Raw genomic sequence first — 22,989 nt, 5'->3', positions numbered from 1 at the left:
CTCATGTTATTCATGTCATGTTATTTGTTATACACAAACAAGGCCAACAGCCATTAAGTCGCGTGCTACAATGCATAGTGATACCGGACCGACAGACAGACCGACAGACAGACCGACCGACTGACTATAGAGTCGCGTCCACGCGACTAATAATTGTATTTTCGAACATCTTGGAACACCTAATAGCATTTATTCTCTTATTAATTTTTGCATTTTGTAAATCCTGTATATGCATTTTAATCTGTATATTTTTACTGTACTGTGTATTTAACTTCGTATTTTATCATTTTACTGATTTTATTCTATTTTTATATTAAGTTGCCATGAGAAAAACCAATTTCAAATCTTTCGTTGAACTATTTGACAATAAAGTTATCTTGTATCTTGTATGTTGTTTTATTGTCTTCCTTGACCACCCTCCACACGTTTTATTATATCTTTATTATTACTCTGTTGCAATGTATGTTGTGTAATAAAAGTGTGAAGAAACTAATAAAGGAACCAATCAAAACGCTTGATTTTGGAACAATAGTGGTTGATCATCGTTTTGTGTTTGTCATTTTGTCATGTAAATGTATATCAGTATACTCATTGAGAAAACAAAACTAGTTATTACCTACGATCAATATTTAAGATTGAGAAGCCATGGAGTAGGAATCTTTATACATTACTACGTGTAGTGATATCATAGGCCTACCTATTAACAATTTAGTAAGTAATGTTTTAGAAAATTCTTCCAACAAAGTTAGTTTTTTAGTTATTGTAAATGTTAGAATGAGTTAAAGGTTTATTTAAAGTAATGTTTAAAGAGTTTTGATAAATATTGGTCATTGCTTATCAGAACTTCGTATCCACAGTTTTATTTAGTTTGATTTTATTCAGTCATAAATCCACTCTATTAGAGTGGTCACCCTTTGAGAAGTGTGTTTAAGGACCACTCTTAAAAGAGTGAAAGTCACTAGTTAACGATTTTCACTCGTCACAGAGTGAACTACTTCAATCGATTACATAATTTCAGACAATTTTAATCACTCTTAAAGAGTGCAGACTCGCTCTTTTTGAGTAAAAACAGTTTCAATCTAAAGAGTGAGTAAAATTTTCACTCGATTACAATAAGAGAGGACTTCTATAGTTATGTTTAGGTAGGCCTACTTTCGATGTGCATCTCGACTCTCGACTATTATGTGAATTTTGCCAAGTGTTCGTTTTTTTGTTTAATTATTATTATTATTTCATTGTAAATATTTATTTCCAGAAATAGATAATGTATTATGCAGTATTTTTTATTTGTTTTATCAGGTTATGTATTATAACGTGTTAACGTTGATCTTGGTTCTTGGAATATTTGACGTAAATGGTAAACGTCAAATAAAATGTGGAAACAACCAAACACTAGTGAGATTAGCCGGTCACGATAATTGTATGTTGATCGTTAGTACAAAACGCATTTGCTATCCCAGTGATAATTTTAAGTTTCTTGTAAAGAATGGGTGTAATGTTTCCAATGAATATCAACTGGATGCTCCGTACTTAGCTCACCAATTTAATGAGAATCAACAAAATAATGTCATGACGTCAGATGAAGAATTTCAAAGTATGGAATCCTCAACTAATAGACTGGAAAATGAGTCTAGTACTCAATCCGAGATGGATGATAATATGACATCAGATGAAGATGGTCGTAATACAATGGTGGTAACGGGATCACCAACTAATGGTCTGGAAAATGAGTCTAGTACTCAATCCGAGATGGATGATAATATGACATCAGATGAAGATGGTCGCAATACAATGGTGGTAACGGAATCCTCAACAAATGGACTGGAAAATGAGTCTATTAGTCAATCTTTAACTACTAACAGTCTCTTGGTTGGAGAGAACCAGTATTTACTTGCTTATTACGCGTTTGAGGGTGACGTGAAAGATACATCTGGCAATGAACGCCATGGAAGATCTAATGGTACAGACTTAACATACACAACTGGTATAAGTGGTCTAGCCGCCAACTTCACCGGCTCTCAGAGCATTGTTGTTGATGTGTTCAGTAACTTTGATTTTGGATCAGAGTTTACGGTTAGTTTGTGGTATAAACGATTTGCAAGGGAAAAACACTATCAGTACATTTTGAGTAATGGGTACCGTGATGATGGTGAATTTGAGATTAAACTTTTTAATAATTTAAAAATATCAATTTTTACAAAACCAACTACTAGTACGTTTGTGTATAGGCCATTTGTTCAATTTGGAGTGTGGCGACATTTGGTTTTAACCTATAACGGCAGTTACACAGCTTTGTATATTAATGCAGAAATACAATCTGGTCGGTCAGACTGTTGCTCTGGTCCTATACCGATCAACCCTAACCCAGTCGTTATTGGAACAACAGTAAACAGAACCAATCGTTATTTTTATGGATTGATTGACGAATTAAAATTCTACAATACCTCTCTTTCACCGCGAAACGTGGAGGCCGACTACAACAAGATTAGATGATCAAACAAGAACCAGACCAGACATGTTGTTGAAGTATCTGAGTATCGTAGTAAACATTTGATTTTTGGTATAGTAGGCCTAAAGTATTTTGTTACATCAAGTTTTATAGTGTAGACAGAGCTTAATGGTGAGTTCAATCTCCACCGCTGACATCCTTCGCAAAGACGTAAGCGCGATGCAAGTGAGTAGTCGTTTGATTGTCCTAGTGGGAACTAATCTTTAGAAAGGTTGACTGTATGGATTTGCGCGTGCGTAATGCCATACAAAATAGTTATGCACATTTCGTATTATATGTATTTATATTAAATTGCTTAAATAAAATGCCATTGAAAATTATGAGATTTTGTTTTCTCTAAATGTATTTTGTACATAGGCCTATTTTTGTCTTGTCCTGCCATGGTAAAGCAAGTTTTAAATAAAAATAGTATCATGAGGCAACATAAATAAGTCGTGTTGATGTTCACCGCGGAGTTTGTGACGACCAATGACCTAACTATGTCATGTTACTTTATTTTGTGACGACCAATGACCTAACTATGTCATGTTATTTTATTTTGTGACGACCTAACTATGTCATGTTATTTTATTTTGTGACGACCTATGACCTAACTATGTCATGTTACTTTATTTTGTGACGACCAATGACCTAACTATGTCATGTTATTTTATTTTGTGACGACCTAACTATGTCATGTTATTTTATTTTGTGACGACCTATGACCTAACTATGTCATTTTATTTTATTGTATGACGACCTATGACCTAACTATGTCATTTTATTTTATTGTATGACGACCTATGACCTAACTATGTCATGTTATTTTATTTTGTGACGACCAATGACCTAACTATGTCATGTTATTTTATTTTGTGACGACCAATGACCTAACTATGTCATGTTATTTTATTTTGTGACGACCAATGACCTAACTATGTCATGTTATTTTATTTTGTGACGACCAATGACCTAACTATGTCATGTTATTTTATTTTGTGACGACCTATGACCTAACTATGTCATGTTATTTTATTGTGTGACGACCAATGACCTAACTATGTCATGTTATTTTATTGTGTGACGACCTGTGACCTAACTATGTCATGTTATTTTATTTTGTGGCGACCAATGACCTAACTATGTTATTTTATTTTGTGACGACCAATGACCTAACTATGTCATGTTATTTTATTGTGTGATGACCTATGACCTAACTATGTCATCTTATTTTATTTTGTGGCGACCAATGACCTTAACTATGTCATGTTATTTTATTGTGTATGTGCATGCGGGAAAGTTGGGACGAAGGCCTGCTTCCTCGCTCCCTATTAAATCACTCGGTAAACAAAAGAAAAGATTTTCATCTGACCAATTACAAGCTATTTATTTAGACGCATGCGTTGTTACGTTTGATGTTATCAAAACGAATATTAAGGAGGGAATAAACACTTGCTAAAACAAATCAATAGGCTAAAAGTATTTAAATATGTAAGTTTGAGGGCATAAATTAAAAGAAATTACTGAACCTTTCAAATTAACATTATTTTGAGCAACAAACCAAGTACCTGAACTGACTTACTTTTCATTACAGTGTTATCGACTTACGGTAAGTAATACTTGTCAAACTAAACAACGGTAGCCTACGTCTACCTGCACAATGTAGGGAGCTTTCGATTTGCGAAGACCCATAAACTTATGTAAATGATGCATTATACGTCATTTGTATAAGTCGTTCAGCTATAAAATTGGCGACTTCATTCTATATGACGAAATCACTGTACGACAATTGTTATCTCTCTTTAGGCCTGATGTGTATTTTTTAAACTTGATTAAAACTGTCGATTTTCTGTTAGTTTTGTCCGAATAATATATTATAATAGTTCTGGTCCTTACTTCTTGCCTAGATGTTGTCTTGTTCGCACGTATTATTATTACGTACGTACGTAATATTTATTTAAAACGTACGTTGTTAATAGTACGTACTTACGTAATAATAATACGTACGTACGTAAGATTGTTGAGCTTGTCCTTTGATTGTTCGACTTGTCCGTTGATTGTTCGGCTTGTCATTTGATTTCCCAAATTATCAAATTATCCGTTGTTTTTGGTTATTCTTTGTTGTTTAACCTGACTATTATTAGAATATGTTTTAGTTCTTTGTTTTCTATATTTTGTTCGTTGATTTTTATTTTCCTTTGTAGTTTTTTGAGTTTGTTCGTTGATTTTTGAAAACTTTCATTGTTTTTTTAGTTTGTTCGTTGATTTTTTTTAAAACGTTCGTTGTTTTTTGACATAGTTCTTTGTTTAAATGTTTTACTATTATGGCCCTAATGACCGCCCATATTATTAAGGAAGATAGGAAGAAATGTATCGACCGAAAATGCAGTGTTTTGATACGACCACGACAAAGAAAAAAAATCAGGAAAAAGTAATCAATATTAAAGCCTGAGGGCGTAAATTCAAATAAATACTGAACAATTCATATTAAAATAACATTCTTTGATTAAATATCAACAAATCAAGTATTCGAGAAAAAAAAGAAGACATTTTCATTTCATTCAAGTTTCATCGACCGTAGTGCTAGTGGTAAGTATTTTTTTTAAAGAAACTTAAGAATCTTTAACAGAAAAGAAAGGATTTCATTAAATAACTAAACAAAATGGTGCTGTCTAGGTGTGAATTTTAGGCTAGGTGTTTCGCCATTATGAAGATATAGTCAGGTAACCGGATACTATCTAAATATAACTGTACGAAACGAAATATATTTCTTTTTTTTAACATATTCAAACATTTATTCTGTCGATTTAGATTCGTTTGTCTGAATATAATAGGTTCTGCTTTGCAGTTGTTGATCTTGCTAGATGTTGTCTCGTTGGTTAATCGCGTTTATGTTGATGAGACTGGTTAGTCTTGAAACATGTGGAAGAAACCAGACGATGGTCAAGTTGGTAGGTACAAATAGATGTATGAAGAAAATAAGTCCAACGAAATGCTTCAAATATAACGCCACTCGACAATCAACACCAGTCGAAGATCCAAACTTGTATTTACTTGCACATTACGCATTTGAAGGTAACGTTAATGACGTCTCCGGCAACGAACGTCACGGCGTAGTTAACGGGTCAAATCTAACTTATCCACCAGGCGTCGTTGGAACTGCTGCTCTATTCAACGGTATGCAGTTTGTTTTTGTAGATGGGTTTCGCGACTACGATTTTGGAGTAAATTTTACTGTTAGTTTTTGGTTTAAATCTCAAGCAGATGGTGATGATAAACAATTGTTGATAGTTCATGGTTACAAGCATAACGTTCATTATTCAGTTAGAGTCATTAAGAAGTCAAATGATACTTTTTGGGTTAAAGTAAAACTGTTAAAAACACCATCAGAAACACAGATTAGTTCTGCTAGTATCGATTTGGATGATTGGCACCACGTTACATATACACACAATGGAACGTTCTCGAACTTATATTTGGACGAATACGACGTAATAAGTTACGAATTACCAGCAAATCATTCGGCCATACGCAGCCAAATTACATTCGGAGGAAGTAAAACATTTCCTGAATTTAATTTATATGGATTTATTGACGAAATAAAATTTTATGGAAAAGCTTTGTCTGCGAGTGAAATATCTCGTCAGTGAGTGACGTAACAAGACAATTATTTTTGGGTTTTTTTATGTTCTATTAGTATTTTTTTTTTTAATTTAAAACATTTTTAAAGATAGGATTTGATTTATTGTGCCTAGTACGTGTACAAATATTAATGTATGTTCCTTGACAAAGACGATAGGCCTATACTGAATGCTAATAACTTTTCGAATTAATAGTTAATATAGGTAAATTGTCATTTTATTGAGTTTCTGGTAATATTAGTGTAAAATAATACAGAGGAATGTAAAACTCTTTAGTTAGCGTATCAAATATCACCGGTTACATAAAGTTGTTTTATTATCAAACCTACTACTAATTGTAACTTAATTGCTTTAAATATAATACTTAAAATGAGGTTGGTTTAATATTTCATGAATTATAAAATATCTTTTTGTAATGATGTATCATCAAATAACTATTCAAAATGTGATACCGTGCATATCAGAAAACGTCTTCATTGGAAATCGATGTTTACGGTACAATCGTGTGACGTTGCTTAATCTCTGTTTACACTATCAAATTTTATGTGACAAAAAAATATGTGCCCATATATGGAAATGATAATGTCATCACTAATATACTTGGGCATATGACTACCATATTTGGGCACAGCACATTTTTTTTGTCAAACGTCGCGTGACGTTGCTTAGTAGTTATTTACACTCGTTGATTTCATGTGCCAATTATTGTGAGTAGGCTAAAATAATATAAACATTGTAAATATATTGTATATTTTTGTTTTTGTGTGTGTACGATTCTAATTCGTCGGTGTACACCGATGCACAGCGGCTCTATACTTTGGCGGTCCAATCAGACCAGTAGCGTTGTTTTAGTTTGGTTCACAAAATGGCAGATATTGTACTTCGATCATACATCATCTACAGTCTGAAACAAAACAAAATACCAAGACCACATTTTATTTTTAAAAATACACGTGGTGTAGAGGTCTAGTACGGCAGCTACAATTAAGTCCCAACCACTCTTTGGGACCACCGGCATTTTACTGGTCTTTTTACCATATTTGTGTAAAGCTGTGTCAGCTACACTATCAAAATTTATATGGACATGATGATGTCATATCACTGTCATATTTGGGCATATCACTACCATACTTGGGCACATCACACTTTTTTGTGACTAGTTTGATAGTGTAGACAGATCTTTAGGCCTATGTTAATTGTTCATCTGCATGAGAACTGGGCTGGGCAACTAAAAAGCTCTTACCTCCTGTACCAATTCTATAACTTTACTGAGTGTTCCTTGTTGGTTGCGAAGCACGTGACCTTGGTACTCAATCGCCGCAAACAGTTGAAAAAGATGACCAAGACTTTGTCTATCACTGAAATCGCACATTTATTGTGTTAAGCTCTGTCTACACTGACAAAAATGTGATGTGCCCATATATGGACACGATGATGTAATATCACTACCATATGTGGGCATATCACTACCATATTTGGCCACATCACACTTTTTGTCAAACTAGTGTGCGCAGACCGTTACATTAGAAATTGTGTTATGTTAATTAAGTATATCCATAAATCGTATAAAATAACGTGGTTTATGTGTTGACCAATACACTACATGAACAACTCTATCACGGGTTAACTGGAAATTTGTTTGTCTGTGAATTAATGGCGGCTCATAAATGTTAAGTTGGAGCCAAAAAACTTGAGTTCCGGATTACAGTATAAACTGTATGTTAATCCATTTCGTTATCTTATGAAACCATTAGGGCACATTTTTCACGGCGCATTATAGTATAGCAATTATGCGCGATTTATAAATTAATAATATATGATTTATACATCAAAAGATTTTATATTAATATTTTAAATGATAATAAACCTACCCCGAGTTGTATTTATGTTCGTCGTAATAATCATCAATAGTTCTCTTGATGTGTGGAGCCTCTACAGATGAGGCTAAACTCAAATCTATGGGATAGTAAAGTAGTAAACAATGTCAGTGCTTTCAACGTTCTTGGTTTTCACAAGCGACAGTTGATTATACATCGCGTCGTGATTGGTCAGATCACTGGCGCCGTGCTTACGTCATTGCGTTGCGTCCAAATGGAACTCAAGCTTTAGTAGGGGAAAAAGGAATGTTGGGTAATGAATTTTGAATACCTTGTAGAAATTTTAAATAATTAGCCTGGTATGATGGAGTTCAATTTGCATAACCGGATGTGAAGAATTTGCTAAAATGTGTGAGTAATGAGAATGGTTCTTTTAAATCGCATCTACTGGGAGACCTTAATTTATCAGAATTAGAGAAGATGTCATATACTAATTTGCCTATGGTAGGTGATCATTGTAACTGAGCACTTCTATTTGTCGTTAGGCCTGTTTTAGACGAGCATAGGTGTTGAGGTAGGCATACTTTCACTCATCTTTTGGCGTTCTATCATGCTTGCATGTTTTTCGTTTTGCTCCTCCTCTTCAGCTTTCTAGAAGAAAATGGGTTTTTTTTGTAACGGTTACTGGTCTTTACTGTTATCTTTATTCTAAATATTAATTTTTAGAAGACGTTCAACCAAAACAACTACGAGATTATAGAGATTTTGTATTGAACTAACGGGGTTTTTAGGTCAGTAAGTTTGGAATTGAATGAATATGTTCTAAATTTTTTTTTCTTACCAGCGCAGCTTTTCTCTCTGCGTCAGCTTCCGCAGCTGCCTCTAGCGTCAGTTGAAAGTTGTCTACTAACACAGCAACAAACAAACTATGCAAAGAATCGAATTTTAAAATTGAATTCTTTTTACGGTATCACTGGATTCAAGATCCAAGACATACCGTAAAGCATGACAACTTTGTGTTTCGTTTTGGTACTTACTTTAGGAATATGAAATATTCAGTCGCTATGTACATCATGAGGTAGAATATTATATGAAAAGATCCTGTTTAAAATAAAGGAACATTTTTTATTTGATGATGATGACGAAGATGATGATACGAGTGGGCATTGCTGGTGTAAACTCGTTTGAAATCCGTTTACCGCTTGTAACACACACGCGAGTAACGCGTATGAAGGACCACAAAAACGTTAATCAGGACAATGCGTACCCCTCCTCCCAACCCCCATCCCAGCACGTCATACCTGGGTCTCTTTTAACAGCATCAGTGTAAATATAGAACCAATCATCTAGGGTAAGAAGTTGAAACATTGTAAACATTGCTGACGTCAAATTGCCAAACCTATCAGGATCCACATCTGAATACAGACCACGCCCAATTACTGCAAACATGTCTACGTCATTATAAAGGAAAGGTCAACAATATTCATTGTAATGAAATGTAAAATTAGTGTTTATATTTCTGAGGCTGGTCCTGTATCTATGTGATGATGACATGACACTTACTTTTACCAATATATATCTGAGAAAAGACGGTAAAAGAGCATAGAGCACCAATAAGTATAGATAAAAGTAGCTCAATCTAAAAAACTAAAAGGTAGCGCATCAATTAAAGCAAAAAGTATCAAAAGGGTGCACACCAAGAGCAAAAAGTACCAAAAAGGTACGGTATCGCACCAATTACAGCAAAAAGTATCGAAAGGTAGCGCACCAATTACAGCAAAAAGTAGCGAAAATGTAGCGCATCAATATTACAGCAAAAAATAGCGAAATGGTAGCACATCAATTACAGCAAAAAGGTAGCGCACCAATAATTTAGAGCAAAAAGGTAGCGCACCAATTTGAGCAAAAAGTATAGCGAACCAACTTGAGAATCAAGTGAAGAGGAAGTTCCATTAATAATATTGCAACGCATGGGCCTAATAAAACTTCTTTCAAAGGATACATAGAAAAAGAAAGATTAGTGACACGATGGCACCCATAGATTGCATCGATTGAAGGCATGTATTCATGATAACTTGTAGACTGTTCAGAAACCTGCAAAAGATACTAGACTATTACTTATTTCAATTATTTAAAATTGTATTATTTTTTTAATCCGTGCGCATAATCTCGTGTCACACATTCACAGCAAGTTGAAGCGTTGTGTGCGATTGATGTGGGTACCATCCATTTTGCATTTTTTGAAGAGTGTCTAATTCCAAACTTAAAAGACTAAAGATCTGTCTACACTGTCAAACTAGTTTGATGAAGTGTGATGTGCCCAAATATTGTAGTCATCACATCACATAAAGTTTGATAGTGTAGACAGATCTTTACGGCACTTTTGTTTTTCGAGCGCGCGGCTGGAATGAATGTAAAGAATATAGATACATGGTGATGGCAGTTTCTTGTTCTCACCTCACTGTACGAAGCACACGTAATGCCCTCAAAGCTCTCATTGAACGGAGTATGCTTAGAAATTGTAGTATGTTCACTTCGTTACCCATTATGACTGGGACTAAGAGATCGGCTATGTTACACAGTACGATTAGAAAATCTAAAAATAAATGAAATGAATAAGTTATACACGATATTAATTATTTATTCTTATCTTATATATTTTTATATACATTTTTGGAAAACAAAACCACCCCATTCTTTTTAAAGAATGGGGTGGCAAAGATTGCCTTGGTATACTTTGACAGCTTCTGTCAAAAGCTGCGGAGTCTGTCTATAGCTCAGTCTAGCTATAGCTGTCTACATTATCAAATTTTATGTGACAAAAATATGGAAATGATGATGACATATCACTACCATATTTAAGCATATCACTACCATTTATTTGCGCACATCACATTTTTTTGTCAAACTAGTTTGATAGTGTAGACAGAGCTACTTTTTTTGTCAATCACGTATTGGATCATTTACGTTTTGTGTTGTTTTCTTTTGTGTCAATGTATTTGTGTTGCCGATTTATTTTTTCAATTATTACTAAAGAGTAGTCCTACCCACTATGTTCCATGCTTCCTTGAAATAGCCTAAACGCCAGACATAAAGTTTGACGACACATTCTAGAAAGTAGATGACCAAAAATATGTAATCCACAAACGTCATGTACCAACCTAAGAAAATATAACATTTTTAAATGAATTTGTTAAATATTCATTCACTCTCTACCGCTTTTTTTCATCATGAAACTGAAGACAACCCCGGACAAACTAAAGCTGTGTCTACACTATCAAACTAGATTGACCAAAAAAAGTGTGATGTGCCATCATCATCATCATGTCCATATTATAGGCACATCACATTTTTTGTCACATAAAGTTTGATAGTATAGACAGAGCTTTAAAGATGTTGGACGACGCCGAACCCAACATTTATTTTGATAGGGGAGTCTCAAAGGAGGTGTTCTACTGTATTATTTAGCTGAAGCAAAAATGTTTTTTTTTCAAAAGTATTTTTTTTTTTTTTTTCGTTTGGTCCACCATTAACCATGAAGCTGCTATCTCAACAAACACACATTTTTCCATCATTTGAATGAAAGCAATGAAGCCCTACCAATTCGTACGGCTACTATCTCATACGTCAGAGCACAGAGTATCGCAGTGTTCATTAATATGACAACCATGATGAAACCGTTAAAAAGCATCGACTCCGTAAACTCGTACATCATCTTGTGAAACGGAGAAGCATTCTGAAGCAGCTTTCTCTTTCTCATCTCTTTCTCAATCATTTCCATCTCTTCTTTGTCGTTTATCTTGACTGTTTCGAAGACATTGTTACTTGGGATGATGGATTCTTTTCGGTGGCTCAACTGGATGCTGTATTGGCTCGGAGGATCGATGTGCGGCGCTTTGAGATGTTGTTTGTGAAGAGACGGGTTGGAAGATTTCCCTGTAGATGGAACCAAGTGGTTTGAACTAGAAGGCTTCATCACGCCTAACTTTGTAGTGTCCATGTTGCTATGCCTAGCCTATATGTACCATAAAAGTCACTGGAATCTGTAAATAATAAAACAAGAATTAATTGATTATTGAGTTGTCTATGCCTACTTCACTCTATGGTACCGACTCCAGTAGATGGAATTACCTTTCCATATGCATGTTGCTCCATGATAAGGACTTAAATAAAAGCCTCAGACATTTTTCCCACAATCTTATCAAATGTTGCTACTTACTTTGATTGGTTCATCATTATTCGTTTATTGTATTCATTGGTCAATTTATTTTCAATCTCAAACACTCTTGTTGGAACATGAAGAACAAATAACATTTTATTTGAATCATTTCATAGGTAGGCCCTATATGATTAGGGATCCTTTCGAGTTTATCATAATACAGACAATGAATAGTAGTAGGCCTATAGTAATTAATTTTATTGAAAACAGTTGGTCTATACTTACATATTTTAAGCGAAGATAGGATAGCGAAATTTACTTGAAAAACCCCTGTTAATGTTCGTGAACCACCAGTGCGTCACGTGTTCAAATTTGCCGTTAAATGAATTCCGAACGCGTTCGATTGAAACGCACTTTATCATTTTGCCATACGTCATCACTGTAAAAGTTTACGCATGCTCAGAAATATTTCGAGCTGAAATGAAAATGGCTGAGTGATATTCAGTCAATGTAAATACATATTGACGTGTAAAACCTCTTATTTTTATGCGTATATGATTGATTTTGATACGTGCATTTTTGGCAGTTAGATTATAAAAACTCTGTTTAAGATGGCAGATCAAGAGCAGAAAGGAAAAGAGCTCATTGCTGAAGCTGAGAAGAAAGTCAAGTCGTCGCAGACTTTTTTCGGAGGCCTGTTTGGAGGGTATGTTTTGTTTTTCTTTAATCGCTCGGATCGCGTGATATGCTGCATGCCAGAGTGTTGATAATTCGTAAGGTGTAGGCCTAGCCTAGGCCTATGTATGGTAAATTGTTAAATAATTATATTATACTGTATGATTGATAGGCAGTACCATACTCTATATAGTCTAGGCCTAAGTAGACCAGTAGGGCTATGGTTAAATATTGTAAAGAATTTTATTTATAATAATACTAATAGCCTAAATAACCTAGGCCTAAATTTAAAATTAAATAAATGAATAATTTAATTATTATTTTTTAGCCACATGCAGTACAGGCAGGCACTGTCGGAGGATAGGGTCTTAATTCCGCTTTTGTTAATGTCAATTTCCTTTCCCTTTGTCTTTCAATTCCTTGCTCATAATTGACTTTTCCTTCTCAAAAATATTTATTGTTTTTTCTTCAATATTTTAATAATTAATAGACTGTACTGTCTGTAGACATAAAATTAAGAGTTACAAACAATAATAATATTTATAACCAACAAAAAAAAGCGCCAAAAAACTGCTCTTTCAGCATTTATTGCTATATTATATTATTTAAAATAATATTGTTTCGACATATTAACGATTTACAATTTGCTAATTTTAGATCAACATCAAAACTAGAAGAAGCCAGTGAAACTTACCAACGGGCAGCAAATTCATTTAAAATGGCAAAAGCATGGTCCGGTAAGGTATTTATTTATTAAAACAAAAGATGTAAATATCATTACAGGTACTATGTGAAAACAAACTTGAAACAAACAGCATGAATGAATTATATTTGAATCCCCAAATTGTGGATTGAAATGACAAAATGACAGATTTCAATCCATATTTTAGAGATTTCAATCAAAAATAATATGAATTGAAATGAAAAAAAATGTGGATTGAAATAAATCCTATTATAGTTTAGTAACTAAATCAGATGTCACTATGAAGCCTATTATAATACTGTACCGTCCACTTACTATATTCTGTTTAAACAAAGATTAAAATCCACATTTTTTTTTCATTTGCATTGTAACTACCTATTGTTTAAAAAAATGCCAAATATTTGTTGTTAATATTAAATAAATGGACAAAAAATCTTAAAGAAAAATGATAATAAATCTAAACCATATTAAAATATTAAATATACATTGTCTCCCAAAAACATGAAAAATGAAGATTAATCAAATCAGACTTTAAATGGGCCATTTTTTAATAAAGTCACTTACTGTAAAAAAATAAACAACCCCAAAATAATTATTTCACTTATAAAAAGACAAAAGAAACAGTTAATATTAACCAAAAACCATTGTCTGTCTGACAGACAATTTAAGTATGTCAACAAAAAATTTAAAAAATATATTTCTTTAAATTGTCCATATAATCCGAGACATGTAAGCAGTATTTTTACCTTTTTTGTGTTACTATTTCCATATCATTATCAAGTTGATCGTATAAAGCTTTTATTTATTATTACTAGTGAATGTATTAATTTGATTAGCATCATTTATTATGAATGTGTAATTTGTAATACTTAATTTATTTATTAAAGTTGGTGAATGCCCTTTTTTGTCCACTATATTTTAAACCAGTCCAGCATTTGCAATCGTTTTTATCAAGTTTTGAAAAATAATCACAGCAATTCACAACAATGTAGGCACAATGCAAGTGAGTTGACCAATCATAAGCGACAGTTTGGATGACCCATCGCATTGTGATTGGTCAAATTATGGTAGTCTTGCCTCCTTATGTTTTGTAAGTTCAATCTTAAGATTTGGCTGTATGCACTTTATAACTATATCATTTTTTAATGCTCTGTCTACACTATCAAACTTTATGTTACAAAAAAATGTGATGTACCCATATATGGAAACGATGATGTCACGTACCATACTTTTTTGTCAAACTAGATTGATAATGTAGACAGAGCTTACATCCTGTTTTTTTACCTAATAATTTGTTTATGCTTTAAGCTGCTGGAAATGCATTTTACGAATCTGCTAAAATACATCTACGGCTACAGAACAAGCATGACGCGGCAAGCGCTTGTGTCGATGCAGGCACTTGCTTCAAGAAAACAGATGGGGATGGTAAGTTCTGGTTAATTTTTCTAAAAATCTAATGATTATTTTCTATCTCTTGAAATCTAGCTGCAGGAATGGCATTTAAAAAATCTGCTTCGTTAGAAAAAAAGATGAAAAAGAAACACCGTGCTGGCTACAGACTTGTGGACGCTGGAACCTGTTTCAAGAAAGTTGACGGCGAAGGTATCAGACACAATATCCAGAGGTGGATTGCAGAATGCTTTGTGCCTTGTCTGAATGCTTGTCTGTCCCAACATGGCCTAAACACTAAACAAATAATATAACAAACATTTGTTATTCAATAAATGGACCATTTAACAACTCCTTGTAATTCGTCCATGTTTTATACAGGAACAATTTTTTAAAATTTAAGGCCATGATTTTGTGTCCTCCCAGCTGCAATCCACACTCAGTTCAGAAAGGGAAATTGTTCTGCACCTTGCCTCAGCTTGTTGGGTAACCTGCCAGCCACAACAATAGCTACAAGTTGCGCTCTTTGCACACTATCTAACTGTGCTACTTACAATGCTCAGTAACAAATTAGCCTGCTACTTTTCTCGGTGATCATAGCAAATCTGATTGGGTGGGTTATTTTAATTGTCAATACATACAATATTCATAACAAACATTACAGTTGAAAATTGAAACAAATATAATTCTGTCTCTGCCTCTATGTACAATAAATTCACATGTACACACATGTAAACAGGAGGTCATGTGTTCCATATATGCAACTCTTTCATATAATCGTTTCATGGGATTCTCTATCTTGCTGTTGTATTTGGCTGGCGGGTTTTTAATCTGTTTATACGTAGTTTTGTTTCACAAGTGTCAAACTGAACATTGTACAGTATAAGTAATTGAGTATAAACTGAAAGTTGTATTGACAGTATGGTGTGCATGTTCCTTTTCGCATTGATAAATAGTATGCTTTCAGTTCGCGACAACCAAACTACATCAATTCATTGTGTGCATGTGGAGATATTTGGATGTATTTCGCTCCCCGCCTTGACACAGTTTTTATTGTTTCTAGGTCCAGGCAACGACCGACAACACATTGACCTGACCTAGTCATTGGTTGTCGCAATTCGAGAGCTCCCTAGTGATGACTTGTTTTGAATGACTGCATGTTTTTCTATACTCTCTGCATCGTTTTTGTTTAAAATTTGTAATCTAATAATCAATAAAAAAAACATAAAGCAATTATGTTAATCATTCACCCATCACGCCAGATATATATAAATAAATATTAATTTGAAACAATAAGATGAGGAAATCTGTGAGAATGAGAAAAAGTCGCTCCAACCGAGATTCGAACCCAGAACCTTCTGCCTTTGATGTTTATAAAGACATATTATCTATATTATTACAAATCCCACTCCCCAATTTAGGCTAAATTCAGACGCAAACGGTGTTCTCCCAATATAAAAATCAATTCCGACAAATTAAGTAAAGTAACAAATTATTTATATACTGTATTAGATGTAACTAATTTACTAAATACAAAGAAGTCAAATAATATTGTACTTTGTCTATCCAATTGACAAAATATAGCCCTTGATTGATATTTGTTTTTAATGGCTAGGCCTAACCTACCACTACCAGTTTTTTTAATAGACAGGTTGGAGCCAATTTTTGACCAGAAAATCTTGCTGGCAAAACCGGCTTTAGGAGAACACTACATTATTGCATTGTTAATAAGCCCACCCCCTAATTTTTGCCAAATTTCAGATATGAATATATATGCAAAATAATCTGCATGTTAGACTGAATCCAGATCATGAATAAGTGCTTGAGTGTATAATAAACATAACAATATACATTTTAATGTCATTTATTCTTATTCACATACTTTATTATAAAGATTGTTGTTATGTACATGAAATTGTTTCTATTTACCTATCTTATTCATTCCATAATCATTGCATTTTGTACGGCAGTTCAATATTGTCTATTCTTACCATTTGAATAAATTGTGAAAGATTGTTTGCATATTTTCACAAGAATTCTAGAATGTTTTATAATAAGTAGATAATGTGTATAGTGTAATCCTTGTCAATACCACTGTGTTATAGCATGTCACAATTCAGTTTGTCACCTGTGGTTACATATTGGTAAATGTTGTTTAAATTTTTCTTGAATTGTGTTGGATTAGGAAAAACTAAGGAAAATTTATGTCAGCAGCATTTGCAATAACACTGATCCACTGGCCAATGGCCAGTTATATGCGTTGCGGACCAGTTAAATAGTCAAATAACAAGTCTGATTGGCCAGTTACAATCAATAAAATCTGACGAAATATCAATAATTTATCTCTTCACGATATTTCACACCTAAATTACTACAAGGTTGATTGTCTTTACCTCATTTTTAGTTAATTGAAGGCCTCCCTAGTATTATTCTGATATTCTGTGACCAGAGTGGAGGACCAGTAAAAATAGAACTTTACTGGTTCTCTTGTCTAGTTTAAAAAAAAGCCTTTTAGGGAGACACCTGTAATGTATGTAATGTTACTACAGTAGTAAGTTTAGGTCAACTTTACTTTGCTCTATCATATGTATGTGCCTAAACTACATGGTATATCATTATCAAAGCTTATCTACTTTATATAAAGGTTATTGTATTACTAATCTAATAACTAATTTTTCAATTAAGAAAACTAATCGCATTAGTAACTGGAGCGTATAATCTTTTCAACAGACTACATCTTTAAATATGATTTGCATAATTTAATGCATTCATTTATTTTCCAGAAAAATGTACAGTATTTTTACCAAAATATTGACATTTTCTCAATACTTGAAGTATTATATATCTACATTTTTATATAAAACATTATTTTGATATTCTTTGTCAAGAATACAAAAATCTGAAATTATGTATTAATTCAGTGTGCTGTTTTAATGATTTCAGCACATTACATTTTAATTACTCTGTCCTGGTCGAAGCAATGGTTATCTAATCTTGGGTCACATTACAATGTACACACATGATTGGATAGCTATATAATGTATGTGTTTTAGTGTACTTAATATATTTTGAGTTTGGTTTTGTTTGTATCATGCAACACCATGGTAGTGTGCAGTACATAAATATTAATGAAGTTACGCAAAATGGACAATTTATTTTGAGAGATACAAGACTTGAATGTTGCACAGTACAATTGGTCATATATCAATGCCTCCACAGAATTTGGTGTACAGTAGTTACGATAGCTATCACATCACTAATCAGTTTTTAATTCATGTTGCTGGTATGGTATCCTGCAATTATAAGATCTCTAATTCTGATTGGGGTAACTAAATGTTTCATAGTTCCATTTATATTTTTATTCTATAGAGGCTGTGAGATGTTTGCAGCAAGCCATAGAAATCTTCACAGACATGGGGCGTTTTGCAATCGCAGCTAAACATCTTATATCTGTGGCGGAGATCTACGAAGGCAACTCCATCGATCTAGAGAAAGCTATTGAGTATTACGAAAGGGCAGCAGACTACTATAAGGGAGAGGACTCTACCAGGTTTGTTTTTCTTTTGTCGCATTATTAACATCAGATAAACTTTGTCATATGACCGAATTCGTTGGTTAAGGTATATTTTTTGACTTTATAAAGAAATTACATAGTGAATTAAAAATAATAATATATTTTTTTTCCTACAGTTCAGCTAATAAATGCCTCCTGAAAGTTGCCCAGTACAGCGCTCAACTAGAGAATTACGGCAAGGCCGTCGACATCTATAACGAGGTTGCGGAAGTGTCGTTGAATACCCCGTTATTAAAGTACAGCGCTAAGGATTACTTCTTTAAGGCCGCTTTGTGTAACATGTGTATAGATACGCTAAACGCAAAGCACGCCGTACAAAAGTACGAAGAGATGTTTCCTGCTTTTGCTGATAGTCGTGAATATAAACTTCTTAATGTGAGTACCATACTTTGTCAAATCAACACTCAAGCTCTGTCTCCACTATCAAACTTTATGTGACAAAAAAGTGTGATGTACCCAAATATGGTAGTGATAGGCTTTTATATGGCAGTGATAGGACATCATCAGGCTTAAATATGGCATTTTCTTGTCACATAAAATTTGATAGTGTAGACAGAGCTTTAGACACCTTGAAAGTGTGGTTCTATAAAGGGTAATGTAAACACACCACTGGATGTGTACCTGTCCAGTATTTCATTTCTCTGTATTCAGTATTTTTATAGTTTTTTTGTATTAATTTTTATTTCAGAAATTGTTGGCAGCCCTAGAAGAGGAAGATGTTGATGGCTATACCGATGCTGTAAGTTGTATACCTCCTAATCTGTAGACAAATCTAAAAAGATGAGAAAGACCCAAAAAATGTTAAGATGCTTGGCTTCCCCATCCCAGAGTCCTGGGTTCAAATCCTGTTGTATCCCCTTTTTTTATCATGACGAAAAACCACCTCAATTCCCAAAGAGTTGTTCAAGTCTTTGTTTATGTAGAGCATCTTGTATGTGTTCAATTTCAACAGCAATTTTGAGTAACAAGTTATCTTCTATTTACAGGTTAAAGAATACGACTCAATCTCTAGACTTGACCAATGGCTAACAACAATTTTACTTCGAATCAAGAAATCTATCGGTGGCATGGATCTTACATAATCATACTATAATATATTAAAGAATCGTTTTAATTAATGGTAAGTTTAATATCTATAATGTTGCCATCGTTACAAAATTACTTATTCTTAAGCGCTGTCTACACTATCAAACTAGTGTGATGTGCCCAAATATGGTAGTGCTATGCCCAAATATGGTAGTGATAAGACATCATGTCCATATATAGGCACAATTTTTGTCACATAAAGTTTGATAGTGTAGACAGAGCTTTATATGAGCAGTCTGTGCTGTACATAAATTAAAAGTAAAAAAAACGTGTTAAATTTAATAGCCCACTGTTGAATTAAAATAAGGAGTTCCACAATGTTGGTGCTGCCTCAGAAAAAGCTTTCAGACTATAAGTGGATGCCCTACTGTGTTTGTAGTCACAAATTGCCATTAACCACATACCATGCTTATTTCTTCATGTTTTTTCCCATCAGGATGGCTTGTTAAAGGCGAGTTTACGTAGAGTGCAGTTAATGGATCTTCCAGATTCCCTTTTAATGAAATCTGTCAACATTTTTATTGACATAGTGTACTAACTTGTAAAACTGGATGGTAATAATATACGGTTGATTGATATGTCTTGTTGGCTGTTACTAGTGTATTCTACAAACGAATTATTGTATTTTATAATATTGGAGATGCTATTAAAGGACCATAGTTTGGAAATTGGGGGCATCATCTACAAATTATTTCAGACCATAAATATGTACCTAGGCCCATGCCAACTAGTTTTTCAACAGCTATCTTGTTGGCAGTGGCGTAACGCAGAGGCCTGAGGCCCCAGTTTTAGCGTCCCTCAGTAGCCCTCCAAAGCTGGAGGCCTTAAGTGTTTTTAGCATTTTTCAACATTTTTTAATATCTATTGCTTCCTTCAACCCCTACTCAGTGAGCCCCCGTAAGGTTTAGGGCCCCTGGTAAGCGCTCCTGGTTACACCACTGCTTGTTGGAAGAAACAAGTAAATCCCTGAAATAATATGTAAATGACCATAAATAAATATAACAATGTATAAGAATGTTTTAATTTTTGGATGAGGAAGAAAAGGATGGTCCTTTAATAGAGGTAGTCTCTTTGTAAAATTTGTATTCACAAATTAAGTGTGAAACTAGTGATTAGAATATTTACAACTCATGCTCTGTATTTGGAATTTTGTTCATTATAAGAATTACACAATTTATAACTGATCAATTTCCATTAAAAAATTCACCCATTGTAAATCGCTTTTATAGTTTTCCGAAAAAATTACGCGAAATGTTATCTACTCGATCAAATTCTTATTTAGATAACTAGGTTTGTTTATTGAAATAGTTTTTAAAATCAATCGACCAATAGAAATTACAGGAGTAACGTCACAAATATGTATTATTGTCACATCACTTATGTTAAATCCCCTGATACACGCACACATATTGTAAACAATTATCTTTATTTGTCCCTCCAAAATTGTAATAATATATGCTTATATATCGTATGTACTAAACCCAGGCAATATTGAATATTACTCTGCCAGGTTAGATTTTACACGATTAGTTAAAACTTGTGTAGTTTATTGTTAAAGTCTGAGAAGCGAATGTTTTTGGAATAGGTCTTTTATTTCTGTGGTGGCTGTAATGATGTCAAGGGAACTGATTGTGGATGTACCCGAATGGTGGTAGATTATTGCGCGGTAAGGAACGTACTCAATATGGCAGCAATTAGTTGCATTGTGAGAAGAGTTATCCATCATGTCACCCCGATTTTCTTCTCCAGTCATCGGCAGTTTTGAAATCATATGAAGGGTTTTTTTTTATGAATGGTTTTGGATATAATGCAGAGAAACCACAATAAGTTGTCTTTAGAGTATTTTCGTTTTCACTGATCTTGAATGTTAACTGTATTATAAATTTAATATAAATAATATACTAATAAATAAAATATTTACTTGCAGAAATCCTTGATCATAAATTTTCTGTAGTCAATTGCATTCAGTAAACATTTGTTTCACTTAATTTATCAATGTTTGGGTAGCTTTTGTTAACATTAATGATTAAAACATATATGTCTTTATAACTCTTGAAATTATGTGATAGGTGTATAATTTGTTGTTTTAAATATTTTTTACAATTTTTGATTGTTTTTTCTTTTTATTATTATAAGTGTAATTATATTAAGAATACTTTATTATCGGTATTTTGAAATATTTATATTCATAAAATATTTATAATTTTTCTCTGTCAGAAATGAAATCGTTATTACCTGTTTGAGATATGAGAGTTGAAGATGTATCAAAATTCTAAACTGATTTGTATTGTGCTATTTCGTGGTCTTTTTAACACTTAGAAATAACTAGTTCTTGTAATTCTTAGAGGCGCCAAAATGGTGACTGGAAAAAGTTATTTTATTTGACAAGTCCACAGTCCATATTTAATCATTTGTATTTTGTCTGATATAAGACAACAATGCAGTATTTTGATTATGAAATTTGTGTATACTGGATCTTGGAAAAGTAAGGGAATGTGTCTACATTATTCTACTGCAGTAACTACATTATTCTACTGCAGTAACTACATTTTGTTTACTCTTTAAACTTGTTTATATACAATTTTTTAACAACCTTTTTTGGGTAATCGCACACACTTTGATTGCAAAGACTGCCTCATAGACTTATACAATCACATATTATTGCAGTACAAACAATTTATTCTAGACTTTCAACTTTATTCACATCATACAAACAGTACAATATGTGAAAAGGAGCCAACAAATTTAGTTACTGCAGCAACTGCAGTAGAGTCATTTTGACATGGTCCCTAAAGATATCAAATTTGTGCATGTATTTTTTGTCTGAATTCAGTTCTATACTGGTTCATTTCTAATGAATATTATACCGCTAGATTTTATTGTAAATGAAAATGCTGAGAAAGAAATATATATGTGAAGTTTTACTTGGAGGAATTGTATCATGTTCATTGTGAATATAAAATGTGTTATCAAAGAATTCAACAGAAACTATGTTTGTGATTTTCTTTTATCATTTTCACATCTAGGTGTGCTCATATTTATTAGGGTTATAGAATTGTTAACGATAAAGTCTGATAACCTTAAAGATTTGATCGTCACAAAAAAAAAAAATCTGTTTCAGCTAGCAGTCAAATTTTAGAAAGTTTGGGTCAGGAATAGGAGATAACTGCATGAACACCTTACCTTGAGTAAGTACCACACTTAATTTAAATTTGAACATAGTTATAATTTGATTGTGTTATATGTTTTGTTGTACGGTACAGTAATATGCTTTACACACAGCTGTACAAGCTACATTAGGTCCTAGACTTAACACCCAAGTTATTAGTTATTATCTTTGTTAAGCTCTGTCTACACTATCAAACTTTATGTGACAAAAAAATGTGATGTGCCCATATATGGACACGATGGATTGTCATATTACAATACTACCATATTTGGGCACATCACACTTTTT

General features: G+C 33.3%; 4 protein-coding genes across 5 annotated transcripts in view; 2 read left to right on the top strand and 2 right to left on the bottom strand.

Annotated features, from left to right (window-relative positions):
• The window catches only part of LOC144852668 (radial spoke head protein 6 homolog A-like), a 115,322-nt gene that overhangs the window by 29,301 nt on the left and 63,032 nt on the right, over nucleotides 1-22,989 (bottom strand). The gene's annotated exons all lie outside the window — the stretch shown is intronic.
• LOC144852686 (uncharacterized) lies at nucleotides 4,041-6,138 on the top strand. Its single transcript, XM_078710630.1, has 2 exons — nucleotides 4,041-4,097; nucleotides 5,353-6,138. Exon 2 carries the CDS (start codon nucleotides 5,353-5,355, stop codon nucleotides 6,136-6,138), a length of 786 nt encoding a protein of 261 aa, XP_078566756.1. The 5' UTR covers nucleotides 4,041-4,097.
• On the bottom strand, nucleotides 6,729-11,960 carry LOC144852675 (cation channel sperm-associated protein 1-like). The gene is made up of 11 exons (XM_078710618.1): nucleotides 11,547-11,960; nucleotides 10,994-11,107; nucleotides 10,404-10,542; nucleotides 9,949-10,040; nucleotides 9,248-9,397; nucleotides 8,984-9,047; nucleotides 8,788-8,872; nucleotides 8,531-8,597; nucleotides 8,001-8,085; nucleotides 7,373-7,487; nucleotides 6,729-7,033 (listed from the first exon to the last, which is right to left on the bottom strand). The coding sequence occupies exons 1-11, from the start codon at nucleotides 11,944-11,946 to the stop codon at nucleotides 7,016-7,018; spliced, it is 1,329 nt and encodes a 442-aa protein (XP_078566744.1). The 5' UTR covers nucleotides 11,947-11,960; the 3' UTR covers nucleotides 6,729-7,015.
• Nucleotides 12,566-22,509, top strand: LOC144852683 (alpha-soluble NSF attachment protein-like). 2 transcript variants are annotated; one of them, XM_078710627.1, is made up of 8 exons: nucleotides 12,566-12,811; nucleotides 13,438-13,517; nucleotides 14,969-15,085; nucleotides 18,242-18,422; nucleotides 18,563-18,821; nucleotides 19,135-19,185; nucleotides 19,433-19,566; nucleotides 19,969-22,509. In XM_078710627.1, exons 1-7 carry the CDS (start codon nucleotides 12,717-12,719, stop codon nucleotides 19,526-19,528), a joined length of 879 nt encoding a protein of 292 aa, XP_078566753.1. In that variant the 5' UTR covers nucleotides 12,566-12,716; the 3' UTR covers nucleotides 19,529-19,566; nucleotides 19,969-22,509. The 2 variants fall into 2 exon arrangements, with proteins under 2 accessions (XP_078566753.1, XP_078566752.1); XM_078710626.1 differs by lacking the exon at nucleotides 14,969-15,085 and adding an exon at nucleotides 14,792-14,908 and having other exon boundaries at nucleotides 12,567-12,811.

The sequence above is a fragment of the Antedon bifida genome, chromosome 9 (assembly GCF_963402885.1).
Source record: "Antedon bifida chromosome 9, ecAntBifi1.1, whole genome shotgun sequence".
Taxonomy (NCBI): domain Eukaryota; kingdom Metazoa; phylum Echinodermata; class Crinoidea; order Comatulida; family Antedonidae; genus Antedon; species Antedon bifida.
This window is presented reverse-complemented; position numbering and strand designations above follow the sequence as displayed.

Bases quoted from the DNA above. Each gene is read 5' to 3' on its own strand.
- LOC144852683 (XM_078710627.1), top strand. From the start codon at position 12,717: ATGGCAGATCAAGAGCAGAAAGGAAAAGAGCTCATTGCTGAAGCTGAG. The intron at 13,518-14,968 runs GTAAGGTATTTA...CTTGAAATCTAG, and splicing joins AATGGCAAAAGCATGGTCCG to CTGCAGGAATGGCATTTAAA. The intron at 15,086-18,241 runs GTATCAGACACA...TTTATTCTATAG, and splicing joins CAAGAAAGTTGACGGCGAAG to AGGCTGTGAGATGTTTGCAG.
- LOC144852686 (XM_078710630.1), top strand. From the start codon at position 5,353: ATGTTGTCTCGTTGGTTAATCGCGTTTATGTTGATGAGACTGGTTAGT.
- LOC144852675 (XM_078710618.1), bottom strand. From the start codon at position 11,946: ATGGACACTACAAAGTTAGGCGTGATGAAGCCTTCTAGTTCAAACCAC. The intron at 11,108-11,546 runs GTAGGGCTTCAT...ATATTTTCTTAG, and splicing joins GATAGTAGCCGTACGAATTG to GTTGGTACATGACGTTTGTG. The intron at 10,041-10,403 runs GTGAGAACAAGA...TATCTTTTGCAG, and splicing joins CGTGTGCTTCGTACAGTGAG to GTTTCTGAACAGTCTACAAG.